The following is an 18,998-nucleotide window of genomic DNA, read 5'->3' as shown; positions in this document are numbered from 1 at the left end:
TGAATAGTTTTAATCAATTTCTCTGCAAAATTTGATTATTTTTATCAGTTTTCTCTAAAACTGTCATATCATCTAATTTATTATCAATTGATATTATACTTTTTCTTACTATATCTCAAGAAAGAGATTGTAAAGATTTTATTAATTTATCTTAAAAATTAATTTTAGTTTATTAGATTCTCTTCAAAAATCTAATCTAGTTACTGAATTAGTGTGAAAAAAATCAGATGTTTTATACACAAAAGTCTTTTATTCTTCTTTTGAAACAGTCTGACTAACTTTTCAATTGAAAACAGACTCAGAAATCTCTTAATTGAAACAGTCTGATCAACTTTTCAATTCAAAAGAGTTTAATAAATATCTCAATTAAATCAGTTTAATCAACTTTTCATTGAGTAAGAATAATAAGTTCAAAAATACACTTAGTTAATGTGAAAAAAGATGCTTTCTCAAATACTATTTCTGAGATTGAAATTCTGAAGAGAAGAAAGAAAGAAGAAATAAAGAAATAATAAGTTCTTGAAATACAGAAACTTGAAAAAGTAAGCAAGATTCTTGAAAAGTAGTATCTAAGTGAGATGAATGAAGAAGTTCTGTTAATTCTTATTATTATTATTATTATTCTTTCATTATACTCATATGCAAGCAGAGCTTATGATGAGTTCTTGTGTGATGTTAAATACAGATCAAGTGTTGATTATACAGGAGAAAATACAGGTGTTGAGATCATATCAAGATAACAAGAACATAGAAAATACAAAGAAGTGACAATTAAATACATGCAATAATAACTTCCCAGCTCAGGAACATAGAGCAATTTTTTTATTGAAGTAATTTGTACACCTCTGTATTTATTAGAAACCTGAGGTGCTTGAGTTCCGGATTTAATGTATCCCCTGCGGGTTTTGAACTCACACACCCTGGTTTCCCATGCCAAGATGCTACCGGGTGGCCGCATTAATCATTCAGTCACCAGGGCTCTGTTAATTCTTCATACTCAGACTAGATAACTACAGAAAGTAATTAAGTTCAAACTTGGAATTTTAAATACAGTTCTAAAAAATTTGAAAATTTCTAATATAATCACTGACTCTTCAGTTTACTCTTCTTTCTTTTCTACTTTTTCTTCTTCTTCTTCTTTAAATTAGAAGAAAATATATGCTCAAGCAGTTGAATCTGCTATCTTTAAACCTGATATCTCTAAATCTACTGTCTCAAAACCTGCTCAAAATTCTGAGAAAACTGAGAAGAATACTGCTCATACTTCTATTGATAGAAGAGTGAAGAAAAAAATGTAAAAAGAGAAAAATCTTCAAATCTTCAGAAATAGAAGACTTATTCACAAAGTCTCAAATCAGAATATCTTACAGAGAAATATGCTAAACTTAAATCTCATTTTCAGAATTAGAAATGAAATCAATCAGCAGTTCTTTTCTCAGTTAATAACTGATATTAAAGTTCAAAAATCAGTTATAGCTTCAATTGAGTCATTCTTCTTTAAAAACTTTATCATTCTAATCACAATGCCTGAATTCAGTGCAGAATTCCTTATTCAGAATGAGAATCTCTGAAAATCAGCAGTAGAATCTTTGTTAAACATAATAATTCTATCTGAGAGAGATGAAAAGTGAGATAAATTCATTCTTTATAATATTTCAATTGAAATCTTTGCCTGTGAGAAAGAAATACTAGTTTTTAAAAATGAATTAGAAGAATATAATTCTATTCAACTGAGAAAAGAGTCTGTATAACTTAATTTAATTAAGTTCAGACAAAGTAGAAGAAATATCTCTGTTCTAGTATATATAAAGATACTTGAATAATTAAGAATCTCTGAAGTAAGAGTAGCAGATTTGAAAATGAGAGTTCATGAATACAAAGACTCAAGAATGAATCTTAAAGCTCAAACACAGTGTTTAAACTATCAAAGATATGAATACTTTATAATCTCTTATTTCAGAGACTCAAAATATGCATTCTGTGCTAGAGATCACAAAACTAGTGAGTATAAATGTGAAACATGCTTAAAAAGAGATGAAATATATCAATATACTCTGCTTAAGTGCTTCAATTGCAAAGAAAAACATGTATCTAGCTCAAAAGAATGTGTATTTACTTCAAGAACTCAGAAGAACTGAAGAAAAGATGAAGCTTAAAGTGAATCTAAAACTGAAGAGAAAAGTCAAGCTAGTAAATCTACAACTGTAAGCTTAAAAAGAAGAAATTCTTAACTATTTAGATCTTCAAACTTCAATTCTTCAGCTAAGTGTAAATAGAATTTGAATTCTCAAACTTCTGTTAAGATTAGAGAATTGAGAAATAACTCTGATAATAAACTAGATATAATGCAAGCAGTTGAGATTTCTACTTTTCAAAATAGTTATAATCTACTATCTGATAATAGTGATTAGATTCTACTCTATTTCTACTCTCTTTTAGTATGAATATACAATAAAAACAACAAAAAAAGTTTAAAAACTCTTCAAAAATCACATTTATTCAAAATAATGTGAATAGAAACTCAAATTGCATTTATTCTTATCTTCAGATTATATTTGAATAAAAAGTTGACTTTGTACTTCTTCAAGAATCAAACTTTGATACTGAGTAAAAGTACATTATTTCTTATTCAAGTTATTACTGCTTTCTTTCTGAAAAATGTGAGATAAAATCAAGAGTAGTGATCTATGAGAGAAAAAGATCAAGATATTAATTTAATTTGAGATTTAATATCATATCTGACTCTAATATTCTAGTGAGTAATATTATAGATAAAGTGAATGAGTTTAATACTATTCAACTTATAAATATCTATAATGAAAAGTTATTGAAAGAAAATAATAATATCTGAATAATTGACAGAGAATTATTGAATATAACTCTCTTAAAAAACTCTATAATTGTAGAAGACTTCAATGCACATCATCTCTAATAAAACTCAGAGTGTATAAGAGTAGTAAGAGTAGATAAACTAATTGAATAAACTTTTAAGTATTTAATAGATTTAGTTAACAAGTCTGATCAACAAACATTTTTTAGAAAAGATATAAAACAGAAATCTATTATAGATGTAACTTTCATATTATAAAATCTAATTGAAAAAAGACTTATAAACTAATTTATTGATTCAAATGAAATCTCAGAATCAGATTATGAAATCATTCAATTTAATATTAAACTGAGTGAAAAATAAAGAAGTGAAAATTCTCTTCTCTCTAATCAGTATAACTGTGAAAAAGCTGATTGAAAAGTAGTTAAAGAAAGAGTAAAACAGCTGAAATCTGAAAGACAGAGTGAGCTCTATTGAAATCAAAGTCAAGATATCTTAAATAAAATACTTAAGAATAGAGTAAAGCTGATTTCATCTATTCTTCTAACAAGTATTAAAGAAAATATTTCAAAGAAAAAGTTTTCTGAGTATTTCAAATTTTGATGAAATGAGAATATCACTTCTAAAAGAAAGTAATTAGTCACTGTTAAGAGAGATTGAAAGAATAACTTAATATCTGATAAAGAGTTCAAAGCTATTTGAAATGAATATTTTTCAGATATTAAAAGAGCAAAACAGATTACTGAAACAAATTTCTTAAGAAAGTATAAGAAAAAGAAGTTTTTAAAGTCTTTAACTATACTAGAACAAGAAGTGTAGTAAAGCTTTCAATCTTAGAATATGAATTTCAGAATAAATTGTATACAGTAAACTCTTTTAAGAAAAAGTATTAAGCTTTTATAAGACTTCTCTTTCAAAAGTCATCATATTTAGAAGAGAAGAACATGTCATTTCATGAATATATTAATGAAAATAACTGAGAATGATCTGAGCTTACATGTAATGAACTAGAGTCAGTAATATTCTCAAGTTCAATTAAAACTGCTGCAGGACCTGATTCAATTAATTACTTAATTATTCAAAACACATATTTCTACTTGAGAAATGAATATTTTAAGCTCTTTTTCAATCTCTTAAAAAATGATTATTATTCTGAATACTGAAGAAAAGCTACTGAAGTAATTCTTATAAAATTTAATAGAAAAGCTTCAATTTCTAAGGTATATAGAGTAATATCTCTGTGGAACTGATTGAGAAAAATTCTAGAAAAGATAATAGCTACTAGTTTATATTTTATAAGCTCTATTAGTGATTCTCTTCTATTTAATAAATAAATGAGAGATAGAAAACAATGTTCTATAATTAACACTGTTCTTTCAGTTATTCATGATATTTAAGTAGTAAAGTATGAAGACCTGATCTTAACTGCAGTTTTTATTGATATAAAAGATACATTTAATCATGTTTCAAAGTCTAAGATAATTCAAACTTTAAAGATATTAAAACTGTCACTTTCTTTAATAAAATAAGTTAATTGTTTTATATCTAAAAGAATTATATAACTATTTTTTGATGAAAGAAAACAAGATAAAACTGAGATAAAAATAGAAGTATTATAAGAATCTTTAATCTCATGTGGTTTATTTACAATATACACTGCATATCTATTCAGGAATACAGAGATGAAAATAGTGAGATCTTTAAGTTATATAGATGATATTGATCTACTCTACAGTTCAAAGATAATCAAAGAGAATTTAAAAGTAATTGAGAAAGCAGTAAAGAAAATCTTTGTTAGAGCAGATATCAATCTAATTCAATTTAATATGAATAAAACCAAGTTAATTCACTTTTTTTCCAGATTTAATGAGAAAGAACTAAGTCTAACTCTCTTGAATAAAGAGATTAAACCCAGTTTAAATGTCAAATGACTAGAAGTATAATTAAACTCCAAGTTGAATTTTAAATATTATATTTAATAAAGAATTATCAAGACAGAGAGACTACTGAATAGTATAATCAGACTATTAAATACTGAGAGAGGTCTATGCTTTCAGACTATGAGATAATTATACATAGTCTGTATTATCTCAGTAACTGATTATGAAGTTTAAGTTTAATAGAATAATCAAGATGCTTTCACTGAACTCTTTCAAAGTCTATAAAACAGAGCTTTGAGAAGAATTCTGAGAGTATTCAAATCATCTTCTATTAAAGTAATAGAAATTGAAGCTTCAATTTCATCTTCTACTATTCAATTTAAAAAGACCTGTATGAACTATGCTCTGAGAGGCATGAAGATGAGCTCAAATTATATAATCAGAGAAAGAGTCTCTTCTTCATTTTCATTAGTTAACTCAGGAAATGAACTGAATTAGAATAGATTTCTTAATTGAAATAAGAATAATGTTTTAAAGAAAATGCTCTCTCAACTGTATAGACTATATTTGTTTATTAGAAATCAATTTTCTTTATTAAATGTTGAGAAAATTGATCATGAGAAGATATTCTTCTGAAGAGATAAGCTAGAATCTCTCATAGACTTATAAATAAGTGAACTATCTAAAGAGAGAGAATATGAACAGTATTTAAAGAAGATCTCTACCATCAATATAAAAGACTCTATTCTGATTTACTCAGATGACTTAAAAAATGAGAATTTGAATAGATTAGACACAGACATTGCTGATACTGAAGATAATATCAATTTTATCTCAGATTTCTGAAATTGAGACTGTGAATCTGAAGTCTTTGATACTGAACTATTTGTAATAGTGAAAGCTTTCAAACTCATTGACATAAAATCTTATAAAAGAGAAAATAGTTTGAAAGAGATATGAATATTCTCTGATAGTTAAGCTGCTTTAAAAAGACTTAGAAATAGTCAGATTTATAGTGATTAAATGAATCTTGAACTCATTTTAAACTCTGTTTTCAAAATTCAAAAGAGAAGAATATTAAAACTGATAATTCATCTGCATTAAGTTCCTGCTCATATAAATATTCATGATAATGAATTAACTGATTGAGCTGTAAAAAAGAGTTCAGAATTTAGCAGATCTATTTAAAAAACAGTGTTCTGATCTTTCATAAAGAGAAAGATAAAAGAATCTTGTTTAAATAAGTGAAATGAACACTGACAGAAACAAAAGAAGAGTATATATTATTCAAGATTTAAGTCAAAATCAAAGTGAAAATCTTGTTTAATTAAATGTAAAAAGAAAATATTCTCATCTATAATTCAGCTAAAACTAGAACATAATTATTTCAAATTCTATATACAAAGATTTAATGACAGATTTGATTCAACAGAGTGCTTATTACCTGATCTGAACTCTGAGCTCTGTGTTATTCAAGACAGCAGCTCTTGATTGATGAGAACTATATGTCTGCGACTCTATATCACTTCTGAAAAGAGAGGACTAATGTGACAGGCTGCACCTGATCAATCATATAGACTATTTCATTACACTTCACAGATTTCACTGAAAGCTTCAATTCTCAGTCACTGATTCTTGACTGAAAACCTTATGAAATTTCTATTCTTTCACTCTGAAGCTTTATTATGTACACATATAAATATTCACTCTGATCACTGATTTCCGCACTTTCTCCTTCTTTTCTTCTCTAACAGTTTTCACTTTATTATATAAGATCTATATATTATACCGATCTATTCGGCGTAGACTTCTTACAAAGATCACAATATTAATTTAATCTGAGATTTGATATCATATCTGACTCCGATATTCTAGTGAGTGATATTATAGATAAAGAGAATGAGTTTAATATCATTAAACTGATAAATATCTATAATGAAAAGTCATTGAAAGTAAACAACAATTCCTGAATAATTGACACAGGATTTTTGAATATAATTCTCTTAAAAAACTCTATCATTGTAGAAGACTTAAATGCACATCATCTCTGATAAAATTCAGAATGCAGAACAGTAGTAAGAGCAGATAAACTGATTAAATGAACTTTTAAGCATTTAATAGATTTAGTTAACAAGTCTGATCAACAAACATTCTTTAGAAAAGACATGAAATGGAAATCTATTATAGATCTAACTTTTATGTCACAAAATCTAATAGAAAAAAGACTTATAAACTGATTTATTGATTTAAATGAGATCTCAGAATCAGATCATGAAATTATTCAATTTAATATTGAACTGAGTAAAAAATAAATAAGTGAAAATCCTCTTCTCTCTAATCAGTATAACTTTGAAAAGACTGATTGACAAGCAGTTGAAGAAAGTGTAAAACAGCTGAAATCTGAAAAGTGAAGTGAGCTCTAGTGAAATCAGAATCAAGATATCTTAAATGAAATACTTGAGAATAGAGTAAAGCTAATTACATCTATTCTTCTAATAAGTATTGAAGAAAATATTTCAAAGAAAAAGTCTTCTGAGTATTTCAAACCTTGATGAAATGAGAATATCAATTCTAAAAGAAAACAATTAGTCACTGTTAAGAGAGATTGAAAGAATAACTTAATATCTGATAAAAAGTTCAAAGCTATCTGAAATGAATATTTCTCAGATATTAGAAGAGCTAAAACAGACTGCTGAAACAGATTTCTTGAAGAAGCATAAGAAAAAGAAGTTTTTAAAGTCTTTAACTATACTAAAACAAGAAGTGAAGTGAAGCTTTCAACCTTAGAATATGAATTTCAGAATGAATCATATACAGCAAACTCTTTTAAGAAAAAGTGTTAAGCTTTTATGAGAATTCTCTTTCAAAACTCATCACATTTAGAAGAGAAGAATATATCATTTCATGAATATATTGATAAAAATAACTGGGAATAATCTGAGCTTATATAAGATGAACTAGAGTCATCTATATTCTCAAGTTCAATTAAAACTACTGCATAGCCTGATTTAATCAATCACTTAATTATTGAAAACTCATATTTCTACTTGAAGAATGAATATTTTAAGCTCTTTCTTAATCTCTTAAAAAATGATTATCATTCTGAATGCTGAAGAGAAGCTACTGAAGTAATTCTTATAAAATTTAATAGAAAAGCCTCAATTTTTAAGTTATACAGAGTAATATCTCTATTAAACTGTTTGAGAAAAATTCTAGAAAAGATAATAGCTACTAGACTATCTTTTATAAGCTTTATTAATGACTCTCTTCTATTTAATGAATAAATAAATGATAGAAAACAATGTTCTACAATTGACACTGTTCTTTCAGTTGTTCATAACATTCAAATAGCAAAGTATGAAGTCCTGGTCTCAACTGCAGTTTTTATTGATATAAAAGAAACATTCAATCATATTTCAAAGTCTAAGATGATTCAAACTTTGAAGCTGTTAAAACTGTCATTTTCTCTAATAAAATGAGTTGACTGTTTTATATCTAAAAGAATTATACAACTATTCTTTGATAGAATGAAATAAGATAAGACTGAGATAAAAATGAAAGTACTGTAAGAATCTTCAATCTCATCAGTTCTACTTACAATATACACTGTATATCTATTCAGAAATAGAGAGATGAAAATAGTGAGATCTTTAAGTTATATAGATAATATTGATCTAGTCTACAGTTCAAAGACAATCAAAGAGAATTTAGAAGCGATTGAGAAAGCAGTATAGAAAATCTTTGTTAGAGCAGATATCAATCTAATTCAATTTGATATTAATAAAACTGAGTTCTAAGATATCTACGCTGAATAGATCGGTATAATATTTATAGATCTTATATAACAAAGTGAAAAATGTAAGAGTAGGAAAGAAAGAGAAAGTGTGGAAATTAGTGATTGAAGTGAATATTTATACATGTACACAGTGAAGCTTCAGAGTGAAAGAACAGGAATTTCATGAGTTTTTCAGCTAAGAATCAGCAACTGAGAATTGAAGCTTTTAGCAGAATCTATAGAAATAGTCAGATTTATAATAATCAAATGAATTTTAATCTGATATTAAACTCTGTTTTGAAAATTTAAAAGAGAAGAATATCTAAACTGATAATTCATCTACATTAAGTTCCTGCTTATATGAATATTCAGAACAATGAATTGACTGATTCAGCTGTAAAAAAGAGTTCAGAATTAAGCAGATCTATTCAAAAAACAGTGTTCTGATCTTTTATAAAGAGAAAGATAAAAGAATCTTATTTAAATAAGTGAAATAAAAACTGACTGAAACAAAAGAAGAGCATGCATTATTCAAGATTTGAGATAAAATCAAAGTAAAAATCTTGTTCAATTAAATGTAAAAAGAAAATATTCTTATTTATAATTCAGCTAAAACTAGAATATAGTTGTTTCAAATTCTATATACAAAGATTTGATGATAGATTTAATTCAACAGAGTGCTTATTCTGCAATATAAATGAGAATTCTGAGCATATTGTAATGCATTGTATATTATACAATAGTCTCAGAGTAAGATTAAAGAAGAAGTATGATTTAAATTAATTAAATATAAGATTCTTATTCTCAACTGAGACAGGACTTAAATACTTAATAGACTTTCTATCAGAAACTCAAGCAGCTATAAGAAAATGACTCAACTCAGAAGTATCTGAATATGAAGAGATGGAAATTAATTAGATATAGTCTGTTAAAACAGCTATATACTATCTTTTAATAATTTTATTTTATTATAGTCTCTCATTGCTGTACTTGTTTCTTTCTGTTCTATCTATCTATTTAATATGTCTATCTTTAAGACTATGTTCTCTTTTCCTTTGTCATGATATTTTCAAATGATTTCAAAGTATTAATAGATGTTGAAATACTGCAATTTGTAAACAGTTTTTGTATTCTGAGCTGGAATTTTCTGATTTTGCATATCTGAAATTGATAAGTGTATAATAGTTGACTCTATAGATATAGGAAAAACCCTGAGAACTAAAGGTTCTCAGGTAGATGTCATAGTCTCTGACTGCATACATCTATAATTGAAGAATAATAATAATAATAATAACACTGTCATGCTGGAATTGGCAAATGCCAGACAAACAGCTTTACCAAACATTAGTGTTTTTATGCCAAACCCACTTCGTAGAGGCGTACACACACTGTCAATTGCCCCTCTGCCTCTTTCAGATTTTATCCTATTCCACCGCGGTTTGGACGACGCCAAGTCGGGGTCAACTCCTCCCTCGTTAATCTAAGCTCAAATCGGTTAATCCGCATGTGTCACCTACTAAAGAAGGACTAGTTTATCCTCGGCCCACTCCTTTTGCTGAGAATCACGTGCATCCCGTGCATCCCGCCCTGTATGATTTTTTGGGTTGGAATGGGCGCAAACCTGTTTGTGTTGCAGCTTGCAGCTCGCATCCAGTCTTTCCAACCTCTTTCTCCGGCCAAACTGCATCTAGAACCTTTTTTCATATCCCATCTCAGGTGCATTCGAAACCCCTTGAGTTCGAGAGCTAGCGGCTCGCAAGTCGTCGCCAGCCATCTATCCCTACTAGTTAATCATTTCGTCACCCTTGCCCCTATCTAATGTCCATCACGATTGTCGGTTCGAAACGCCGTCGCGGGTACCCTGTTTGCTGGTTTACCTCTACCGATCTTAAACCATGGACATAGCGACGGCGATGGCGCCAGAAAGCTTACCACTATCCTTCGTGGAAAACGACATCGAACCTAGCAGTTGCCCCCCAGTCAACCAACGCCAATACCATGAGGTTGTTCTACAAATCCCACCTAGCCAGGCGGAAGAAGACGTGGAAAAAGAGCTTATCAGTATAGCCCAAGGGATTGGTTTAGAGACCTCTAATGCTATACATCCACAGTTCGATATGTCCCAATTGGCGAACCATTTTCCCAATCAGTCTTCTCACCTTAACTTGGAATCTTCTCCTCTTAACTTGGAATCTTCTCCTCTTACTTCAACCAGCTCTCCTCATGCAAATAACAATAATGTGTCTTCTCCGCCAACTATATCCTCAAGCAATGAAATCGCCAGCAGTATGTATTCTGCTACCTCCATTTCCACGCGCCCAACATCGCACGGCTCCGTTGTAGAGCAGCCATCCATTTCGCCGGTGTCAAGGCCCGGACAGTGTTACAGGTCAAGTTTATCGTTCGTGAAACAGGGTAGTCGTGAGCGAAGGGTGAGGTTTAGTAGTTTCAGGTTATCCTTTGGAAAATTTTCGAATTTTAGAAGGCGTTCCGCTACAGCCGTCTCAACACCTACCTCTCCTGTATGGTCCGAAACCAGATCCATCACGCCAGGCCTTGACAACCTACAATTCCTAGATTCGCAGTCCAAATTGGGAAACCAGACCCCGCAGTCGAATAATAACCCCTCGTTCAATCATAGCAATAATGTTGATAAGCTTGCTACGATGAAGACTTTGAATTGCCCTAAAATACAAGAATTGCGTAGTGCTCAGAAAGCCCAACGAGACCGATTCCTGGCATTCAAGGAAGAAGCACTCGAAACTCTTTATCTCAGGCACGAAGAGTCGAAATCTTTGAAGAGAAGGGAATATGAGAAAGTGGAACGTGATATAGATGACCAGGTTAGTGTGCTTTAGGTTTTAAACCTGCGTATTATTCTGTGTTAACTTTACACTTTTAGAATATGCAAGAAGCAAATCGACTTGAGGAGCTTCAACTTAGCTCTGAACTCGATCTAGTTGAGGAACTACGGCGAGAAAGGCAAACTCTAGAGATGCGTATCCTCCATATGGAAGGTTACCTCAGTAACGCTCCGCGAAATTCCGAATCCAGGCTTTCGAATAACGATGTTGACAACCACTCTTATATCCATCAACCCCACCGCCAAGTCACTCAAAAAGATAGGGACCATCTACTCGAAAAGTACCGCGAACGGGACAGGATGGATACTCTCCATATATCAAAGATCAAAGTGCTCCGAGACACCCAAGAACGGAAATACCTAGAAACAGTGTCCAAGCAGGAGAAGAAAGCCAGCAAAGTGGCCCAAGTACATGAGAACGCATTCCAGAACCTTGTCAGCCGTTGTGACAACGAGACTGCAGCTGCTAATGCGTGGTTTCTCAGTCGAAAACAACACCTGAGAATGAGGTGGATGCTTGAAGAAGCGATTGTTAGAAAAAGATTGGAAATCGACACGGGTATCTCTTATGTTCCATTGCCAGTGATTTCATTTTCGGAGGAATATGCAGAGAGACCTGATTAATCTCGACTCACACAACACGACGCGCATCTCATGAATCAACCTTGGTGCGCTCCCCTTTGCTCTCTGTCTGCAATACGCCCTGGCACTCCGGCACCCACGGCTCCCATTGATATGCGGTCCGGTTTATGAAGAGTCCGACACTTTCACGCTCCCCTAAGTATCCACCCCATATCAACTCTGCATATAACTCGTACTCCTTTCTACCTTTTAACGGCCCTTTCATCCCCTGTTTTACGACATGATGCCAGTTCTATACCCCTCATTTTCTGTTGCATGGTTCTCATTCAGTTTTTCTTTTCGTTTGGTTTTTTCATTTTTGTTGCATAACATGATTGGTTTTGTTTACTTTGTATAGAGGAAAGGTGTCAAGAAAAAGGGCAAAAAATAGAAGCAGATTTAAGCGATCTGTTTTTGCCCATAATATTTAGTGTAATATTTCATTCAGCCGTACATACCAAACTATATATTAAGTTAATTCGACTTGCGATCCCTCTATTCTACCTTGTTTTGTAATACTGATTCGACAAGCCTCTGTGAAGACCTACCCTCTAATCATTCATGTTCGATTTACTCTAGTGCTTAGAGAACGATCACATACTTACTTGACCAACATAATAAAGTCTACCATAGATCATTATATATAGGTCACCGACAATGACTCGTAATAACGAGGACGAGTACAGTCATTCCTCTTCTTCTACTTGTTCTACTTCACTTATCAAATTCTGATACATATTCTAATTTTGAACCATGCGAATTTTCAAAGCCTCTTTAAGTTAAAACGCGAATTGTGTCATTGTCTTAATGACGTCTCCTGAATGCGGGGAAACACTTCAGGTGTAACTGGAACATGATTAAAGTTTTGGGGCTCAAAAACGTGCCTGCAGGGGTTCATTTAAGCTTAAAATTCCCCGTCCCAACTAGCGCAATGCCCATCCATGAATGACACTTCAAAACAAATCCTTTAACCCCTTGCGATCCTTTGTACACTAAATTGAGGACACGACCATCACAATTTTGAGATCGGAGAATTATGTGGAGCGGTTTTGATTTAATTTAGTAGTTCCCATGAAAATGGCAGATGTTCGTGGGAAGCACTCCGCATATTGGTCATTTCTGAGGTTTGAGAAAGATGTTTCACGAACTCGTTGCTATGTTACAAATTGACACTACGTCACCCAATATCTATATCTGACATTACACAGAATCCCACATCAACCTGCCAGATACGATTTTAATGTAGTATGCTTCACAAAAAATTGATTTTGTACTCCATTAACTTTTCCACGGTTGCATTTTAAACAACCGGATGAATACAATCGACCTCGCAAACGCTGGCAGCTGCCATGAAAAATAAATAAAAATCCAAATCAGAAATACGTTTTAGACAACCTCTAGTTAATTCTACACCTCTTCAAATCTAGCCATTTTTATTAACACGAATGGGACCTTGTTTAGAATAAAGCTGCCGCCTGTTCTCGATGAAATCCATGGGTATTTGTTAATTCCCCATGAATCTGATTCAGGTGTTGTCATTTTGATGCTGGTGGGAGACTTGCATGATCCAATTAACAGCGCTAAAAGCCTCTAACTCTCAAGACTAAAGAGTATGTACGTAATGTTCAACTTTGACAAAACAAACTTCTTCCGGCTACACCACGAGAGTTATGGCAAAGGTTCCAGTGTCAACTTTTGGAGCGATACTCGACGTCATAAAATTAGATCTATGAAAATGCAACAATGAAAAAAAGCGCAACCGCTAAATATTTTATTTTTACTACTAATATTATCGTCGTTCAATTCTCCACAACTCCCCCTTATCATCGTGCGACTTCTGTTCAACTACCTTGCAAAGCTGCTTATCAGCAATAGGGTATTTTTGATATTCCACCTGTCAAATTCGTTCCCATCGCAATTCCCTTTAACGTGACGCATCGTCCTGGACTGGGTGACTCCTTCAGCACTGGTGAGAAAGTGGAAGGGTTGTTGCGTCCATATCCCCTCCTGTTCTCCCCATTTTCATCGCTCACTACCGAAACAAAGATGAACGATAAGCGTAGGCAAAAGCCTGAACGACCGGCTGGTGAGAGAGCTCATGTACAGACATTTTTTCGCTTAAAAAAAAGGTGGGGCGTCTTCCCAGTGCTTGCCAGTAATAGGCGATGGCTCAGAGGATGCCGAGATCGCATCGCGATTTTCTCGCCAGAGGCTTTAAGGCCGTCCAACTCCCAGTACTTTTAGTATTGAACTCCCTCGGTTAACTCATTTTGAAACGGTCCAATTCCTGTAACCCTAAAATTCGAGAGGTGACCAAAAAACGAAACTTCAAACGAATACAGGATATGGAACTGGTACTTTGGCGTCTAGCCCTCGAGTTCCAGCGACTATATTGGCATCTACTTTTCGAGATAAAGTGGAGAAAGGGTATCCAGCCGTACGCTTTAGATAGTAGTTAGGGACCATTAGTAATAAATCGAGGCTACAGCTGCTAGCGGTGGATACGCAGAGCGTACGCGGATGTTTCAACGTAATGATGAGCCCGCATGCGACTGATTATGATTAAGAACCAGTAGTGATCGCCGTAGTGTGCATGTACTTGGTAATAAATACCACGAGATGGGTTCTCACTGCGGATAGAGCCTGGCAATCGGGGAGAGGGACATGTCAGTAGAAACCACAGCGGCCAATCAACGAGCATAAATGTCATCATACAGCTAGGTTGGGCATATGTGACAATGACACAATGCGTTAGGTTTTCAATTATTCCGAATTAGCCGCTATGTATGACCCACTCATCCAGGTTTCAAGGCACCGCGCAACCTTTCAATTGCACTTTCGATCCGCCCGTCACCCCCTGTCAGTAAGTTTTCGGTCACTTTATCTCTGCCCTCATCACCAATGATAATAGCGCGCTCCACATATCCCTTGTTGGAGAGTTTTATGCGGCCTACACGGCCATCCCGCCATTCAATGCGAATGTATCTCGTCTCGATAGCGGTTGCATTAACGGATACAATCCCCAAATCGCTTTCAGGACGCGGGTCGTCATGAAGGTTGCGCTGCGACACCTGCGACTCATCCATGCCGCTCTCGTCCGGGATACCAAGTTCCTCTTGTAACCACTTGAGCGCATCGCAGCGCAAATGCCAAGCGACCAGCTCCTGCCTTAATTCTCGCACGAGGCTACGCAAATCCTGCTTTGGAGCCTTGCGCGATTTCGCAATTGCGGAATCCGCTCCATTTGTGCCACGGGGCACAGAAAGGTATCTTTGTTCCAGCTGAGTCAATGGTACGAAGATAGGAATGGTATGGCGATGTACTTGGAGGAACTTCTTCTCCGGTCCGCCAACGCGTTTTAACAGTAGATAGTATGGTTTAACAAAGGTTCCATGGCGCGTGCAGATGTCAATTCGAATACCTAGTAAGTTGGATGACGCCGCGTGAGGCGAAGGGTCCTTAAAAGGAAAGGATGTAACGGAGAAGGTAATGCGATGGTGGTTGGTTTGGGCATGCTTTCCGCTACTCAGGATGACAGGTTCTATATCCTTTTCCAACCCGAGCGGAACATGCTGAGCCAGCACATCTTGTACGGTATTGGTCGATAGGAGGCTTGATGAAAGGAGTTGCCTGCGATTGGAGAGATTGTGGACTATGAATGCTGTCAGCAATAACAAACGCCGGGCGGGAACGAAGGGTGAACTGACTCTGGGCACGTAGTGCGGCGATTTCATCGTCGAGGCCGCTTGACACGTCGTCTATGTCAGGCACAGTGGTATCCAGCACATCTACAGACATAGCGACGTCATTTACCACGCAGATACGGGCATTGGGTTTTCCTAGGTTGTCCGTCTCGTCGTGGATGTTGTGCTGATGATCAACAATCGATTGTTTGGTGATGTTGATGCCAAGGCTTGAGCGTGGTAATAAATTACTTGGCACGTGTAAAATACACGCCTGGTGCATATTTTATTCATGCATAATTTTTTGTACCGTACCAAGCTTGTGTCGCTTGTCCCCTCTATTAGGATACCTCGTACCCCCACAACCCGCTTAACCTCCTCATCCACCAATAACAGACATCACACAATGCTCTTCGACACTCTGCAACAGCCTAGACGAGGCGCAGACCAATTCGATCAAGTGCAAGGCCAATCGCTGTCAGCACCGATTCCACTTGTGTCAGCAAAGTTCGTGATCTTAGGACGTTTCAAGTCGCTTGCACAGCACACAAAAGAGTAACATACACACATGCAGAAGCAAACTTGGAATTGAGTGATCAAGTTTCGCCATCCCGTGCGGCGACGATCAACATGGCTGAGCATGCACATATAAGACTTGGAGGCCATCCCGGGCTCGCCCTGGCCTGCATGATGTAGAATCAAGAAACACTTTTCCAACCCGCTCTCAACCCACTATCAAGAGACAACATGGTGGTCTTGCCTTCACTGCTTCTCACCGCGGTTGCAGCCCTCTGCGCGCTGCCCCTAGCGGCCGCAGAATTCAAAAACATCACCGTGAACGACTACAAGCTCAAAGCAACTGGATGCTCTGACAATATAAAAGACCTGGATAAGGTCCTGCCCATCAAATCGGTCAAACAAGTCCTGGCAACCACTAATCATAGAAACCCAGACTCTTCTCCAGATGTGAAGCACACTCTGCAAGCTTTTACGTGGGAGGACGTCGATGGGTATGATGATGTCAACACACGGAAGTGGTATCCTCAAGGCATAACCACGACCGCAGACGCAACCGATACGGGTGACTATGAAGGCGACGTCGCCACCCTGATATCCTGGCACTCGGATAATTATAATGATGGGAAACGCGGTCCGCGCATCTCCTTCATCAACATGAATAAAGGAGCTGAGAGAGCCTACCGCAATATCCTCCTTGTTCGGCCGACCGAGGGTGGGTCAAAGCCCAATTTCGAAGCGCTTAGTGGCCTCCATGCTGGTGGGATTGCCTGGTACGGGCATTACCTCTATGTGGTCGCGACTACAGGGGGACTTCTGGTCTTCGATTTGAGGCACATCTACGAAGTTGCCATCGGAGACGGTATTGGCCGTGTTGGAAATGAGTATCAAGCACACAATTACAGGTAAACAGATCCCTTTCGACAGTTGCCGCCGATTTTCTTTTTAACATTTTTCGCTCCAGATATGTCCTACCGCAAGTGCGAGCCTACAAGTGGCAGCCGAAAGAAGGTGTCAAAAATTTGCATTTCTCCTTCGTTGGACTTGACAAGACTAGCAACCCTCCAAGGTACGTACATATTCATAGAAGTAAATACACCCCCGTATACTGTCGAAGTGAAGCTCTAATGTACACCCAAGCCTTGTTACCGGTGAATGGTTTCCGAGTGGCCCCGGTCGCCTTACACACTGGGATCTCGACGAAAGCAGCCACTTACTTAAAGTCGATGGCGACAACATCGCAACTGCCTCTCGAGCTGTCCAGCATTCCCTCACTAAAATCCAGGGCAGCATCATGATCAACAACAAGTACTTCCTGACCCAGAGCGGTGGTAGCTTGTGGACGTTTACATGGGAGGACGGACAGGAGGGGTATAAGGACGTGTTCTCTGGCGTGCCGGAGGACTTGTCTTATCAGAAGGGGTATGGGCTGTGGGCACAAATGGAGATGCCGGGAAATAGACATGTTGTTGCTCTTGATCTTGAAAAGTTCTAGGATATATTGGACATAATTTCTTCACGTTAATGTGTGCCCATAATCTCTGTATTCATCTGCGCTCATGAAGCATACTAAATTGATATGCCCCTTATTGCTGGACCCCCATATACCAAGATTCTCTGTTTTCGGTGCAAGATATCTAGATATGGCATTTATAATTTGAAGTTTCAAGTGCTTCCAAGTCATAGGAAAGTAGGTGCCTCCCTCAGATAGAATGCGTTGGAAAATTCCACTCCAATTGCAAACTACAGCCCAAATAAAACGAAGATGCAAATTCGTAGCTATATCGCAGGCGGATTCATTCCTCATTGTACGTTTCTATTGGATCTGGTATGCCAATTAGTATGCCCTATTGAAGGCAAGGTGTTGTTTCAATGAAAGGCTGTTGGGAAATAAGAGGTCATGCGCTATGAACGCCACCAACATTGTATTACTACTATTTTTCTTATCATCATCAGCCTACTACAATTGCTCATTAAATACTTGCTAATGCTAGCTTCTTGGCTCACACATTCATTTTCCTATAAATAGTGCTATATTTTGTATGCAATTAGCTAGGATAGATAGAGTACAGAGAATATAAGAAGCAGATCTTGATACACATGAGATTCATATGTTTCCGACATATTCATCCGAGATACCCATTCCGACAAAGGCACATAGCCAGGATGATTAGCCCCTTGATTGCCCCGCGACATGGCATCCCTAAGTAGGACACCAAACTTTGTATTCAACACCAAGTGACTTAGAAAACGGCGGAGCCAAGGAAAGGCTTCATTTGGTCGGCCCCCTGATTACAGAGGCTATGTCCCAAGGTTTGTCTGAAAGTTTGACCAGGAAGCAGAAAACTTGACCTCGCTAAGTGCGCCACTTGACCTCTATGTAAGCTGACCTCGCAAATGTGGCCCGTGTGATGTCATGTGAGGTCACGTTACAGCGTTTTTTGCACGGAAAAGTTGGTTTTTCTTTAATATATAGAGAGATCAACTGATTTTCAATCAATTGTTAATTACTTAAATATACAGATTGAATTTATTTTTATTACTATAATTAATTAACAATTAATTCAGAATCAATTTAAAATCAATTCAAAATCAATTTAATACTGAAATTATTCTTGAATTTAATAATAAAGTAAGTATTTATATAATTTACACTGAATTGATTATGAATTGATTTTCAATCAATTATTAATTACTTAAATATATAGATTGAATTTATTTTTATTACTATAATTAATTAACAATTAATTCAGAATCAATTTAAAATCAATTTAAAATTAATTTAATACTGAAATTATTCTTAAATTTAATAATAATGTAACGTGGCGGA

The 18,998-nt window shown here is 35.2% G+C and overlaps 3 protein-coding genes across 3 annotated transcripts; 2 read left to right on the top strand and 1 right to left on the bottom strand.

The window, feature by feature from the left end:
* Positions 1-10,380: 10,380 nt before the first annotated feature.
* Positions 10,381-11,972, top strand: BDCG_06199 (uncharacterized protein; the record flags this gene model as incomplete). The annotated part of the gene is made up of 2 exons (XM_045421925.1): positions 10,381-11,328; positions 11,388-11,972. The coding sequence occupies 2 exons, from the start codon at positions 10,381-10,383 to the stop codon at positions 11,970-11,972; spliced, it is 1,533 nt and encodes a 510-aa protein (XP_045277682.1).
* Positions 11,973-13,105: 1,133 nt separating this feature from the next.
* On the bottom strand, positions 13,106-15,935 carry BDCG_06197 (uncharacterized protein; the record flags this gene model as incomplete). The annotated part of the gene is made up of 2 exons (XM_045421924.1): positions 13,106-15,621; positions 15,677-15,935. The coding sequence occupies 2 exons, from the start codon at positions 15,933-15,935 to the stop codon at positions 14,765-14,767; spliced, it is 1,116 nt and encodes a 371-aa protein (XP_045277681.1). The 3' UTR covers positions 13,106-14,764.
* Positions 15,936-15,975: 40 nt separating this feature from the next.
* BDCG_06196 (uncharacterized protein) lies at positions 15,976-18,180 on the top strand. The gene is made up of 3 exons (XM_045421923.1): positions 15,976-17,073; positions 17,133-17,237; positions 17,309-18,180. The coding sequence occupies exons 1-3, from the start codon at positions 16,400-16,402 to the stop codon at positions 17,661-17,663; spliced, it is 1,134 nt and encodes a 377-aa protein (XP_045277680.1). The 5' UTR covers positions 15,976-16,399; the 3' UTR covers positions 17,664-18,180.
* Positions 18,181-18,998: the final 818 nt, after the last annotated feature.

This window comes from Blastomyces dermatitidis (genome assembly GCF_000003525.1).
Source record: "Blastomyces dermatitidis ER-3 genomic scaffold supercont1.6, whole genome shotgun sequence".
Classification (NCBI taxonomy): domain Eukaryota; kingdom Fungi; phylum Ascomycota; class Eurotiomycetes; order Onygenales; family Ajellomycetaceae; genus Blastomyces; species Blastomyces dermatitidis.
This window is presented reverse-complemented; position numbering and strand designations above follow the sequence as displayed.